The following is a 1,004-nucleotide window of genomic DNA, read 5'->3' as shown; positions in this document are numbered from 1 at the left end:
TTTTTTTTTTTTTTTTTTTTTTTTTTTTTTTTTTTTCATTGACCTGCTGGGGTGTACATGCAGCTACCGGCACGCAGAAAGCAACGGCGGCGGTGCAGAGAAACCAGCAGAATAAAAGAGAGAAAAGTGTATTTATATTTTATATTTATGAAATTAATTTATTTATTTTAACCTTATTTGATTAAATTTATATTCTGTTGTTCTGAAACCCCCAAATATCCATCGGTTTCTCTCTGCTTTCTTGCCGGCTGCGGCGTTCATCTTTTTCGGTTTCTTCTTTTTTTTTGCCTCTTTTTTCTCCTTTTAAACGCAAAAACACAAAATGATGTATTTTCCTTTTCTTTTTTCCACTTTATTTTCCTTTTTCTTCTTCTGCTGCACCAGAAATGCCTCTGCTGCTCTCAACCTGCCGCAAGAACCCGCGGTAACACCGACACTTGAGCTCAGCGCAGAGGTGACGGTGCTGAGTGATGCAGCAGCAAAAGAACAGCAGCAGCAGCAGCAGGAGCAGCAGCAGCAGCAGCAGCAGCAGGAGGAGGAACAGCAGCAGGAAGAACAGAAACAGGAGGAAGTGCAGCAGCAGCAGCAGCAGCAGCAGCAGCAAGCTGAGCAGCAAGAAACTTACGTTCATAGAGATGCAGAAGTGAGAGAGGAGAAACCCGCAGAGACAGCTTAGACCCCTTAGCTATCAACAAAAAAAGCTGTATACACCAGCACCAACAAAAAAAACAAGAGCATGCAGCAGCTGCAGCAGCAGCAGCAGCAGCTGCTGCTGCTGCAGCAACAGGAGGAGCTGCAGCAGCAGCAGCAGTTGCTGCAGCAGCAGCAGCAGTTGCAGCAGGAACAACAACAGCTGCAGCAGGAGTAGCTGCTCCAACGGCAGCAGCAACTGCAGCAGCAACTGCAGCAGCAGCAGCAGCAGCAGCAGCAGCAGCAGCAACGCTCGCTGTCGTTGCTGCAGACAGTGTAGCGTATATACTGTGTATTTTAATTTGTATATATTT

At 46.0% G+C, this 1,004-nt stretch overlaps 1 protein-coding gene across 1 annotated transcript; it reads left to right on the top strand.

Annotated features, from left to right (window-relative positions):
• Window positions 1-322: 322 nt before the first annotated feature.
• Window positions 323-868, top strand: EMH_0095030 (uncharacterized protein; the record flags this gene model as incomplete). The annotated part of the gene is made up of 2 exons (XM_013502177.1): window positions 323-643; window positions 752-868. The coding sequence occupies 2 exons, from the start codon at window positions 323-325 to the stop codon at window positions 866-868; spliced, it is 438 nt and encodes a 145-aa protein (XP_013357631.1).
• Between the last annotated feature and the right edge of the window lie 136 nt (window positions 869-1,004).

This window comes from Eimeria mitis, genomic scaffold (assembly GCF_000499745.2).
Source record: "Eimeria mitis Houghton genomic scaffold, Emh_scaff8446, whole genome shotgun sequence".
Lineage (NCBI taxonomy): Eukaryota > Apicomplexa > Conoidasida > Eucoccidiorida > Eimeriidae > Eimeria > Eimeria mitis.
This window is presented reverse-complemented; position numbering and strand designations above follow the sequence as displayed.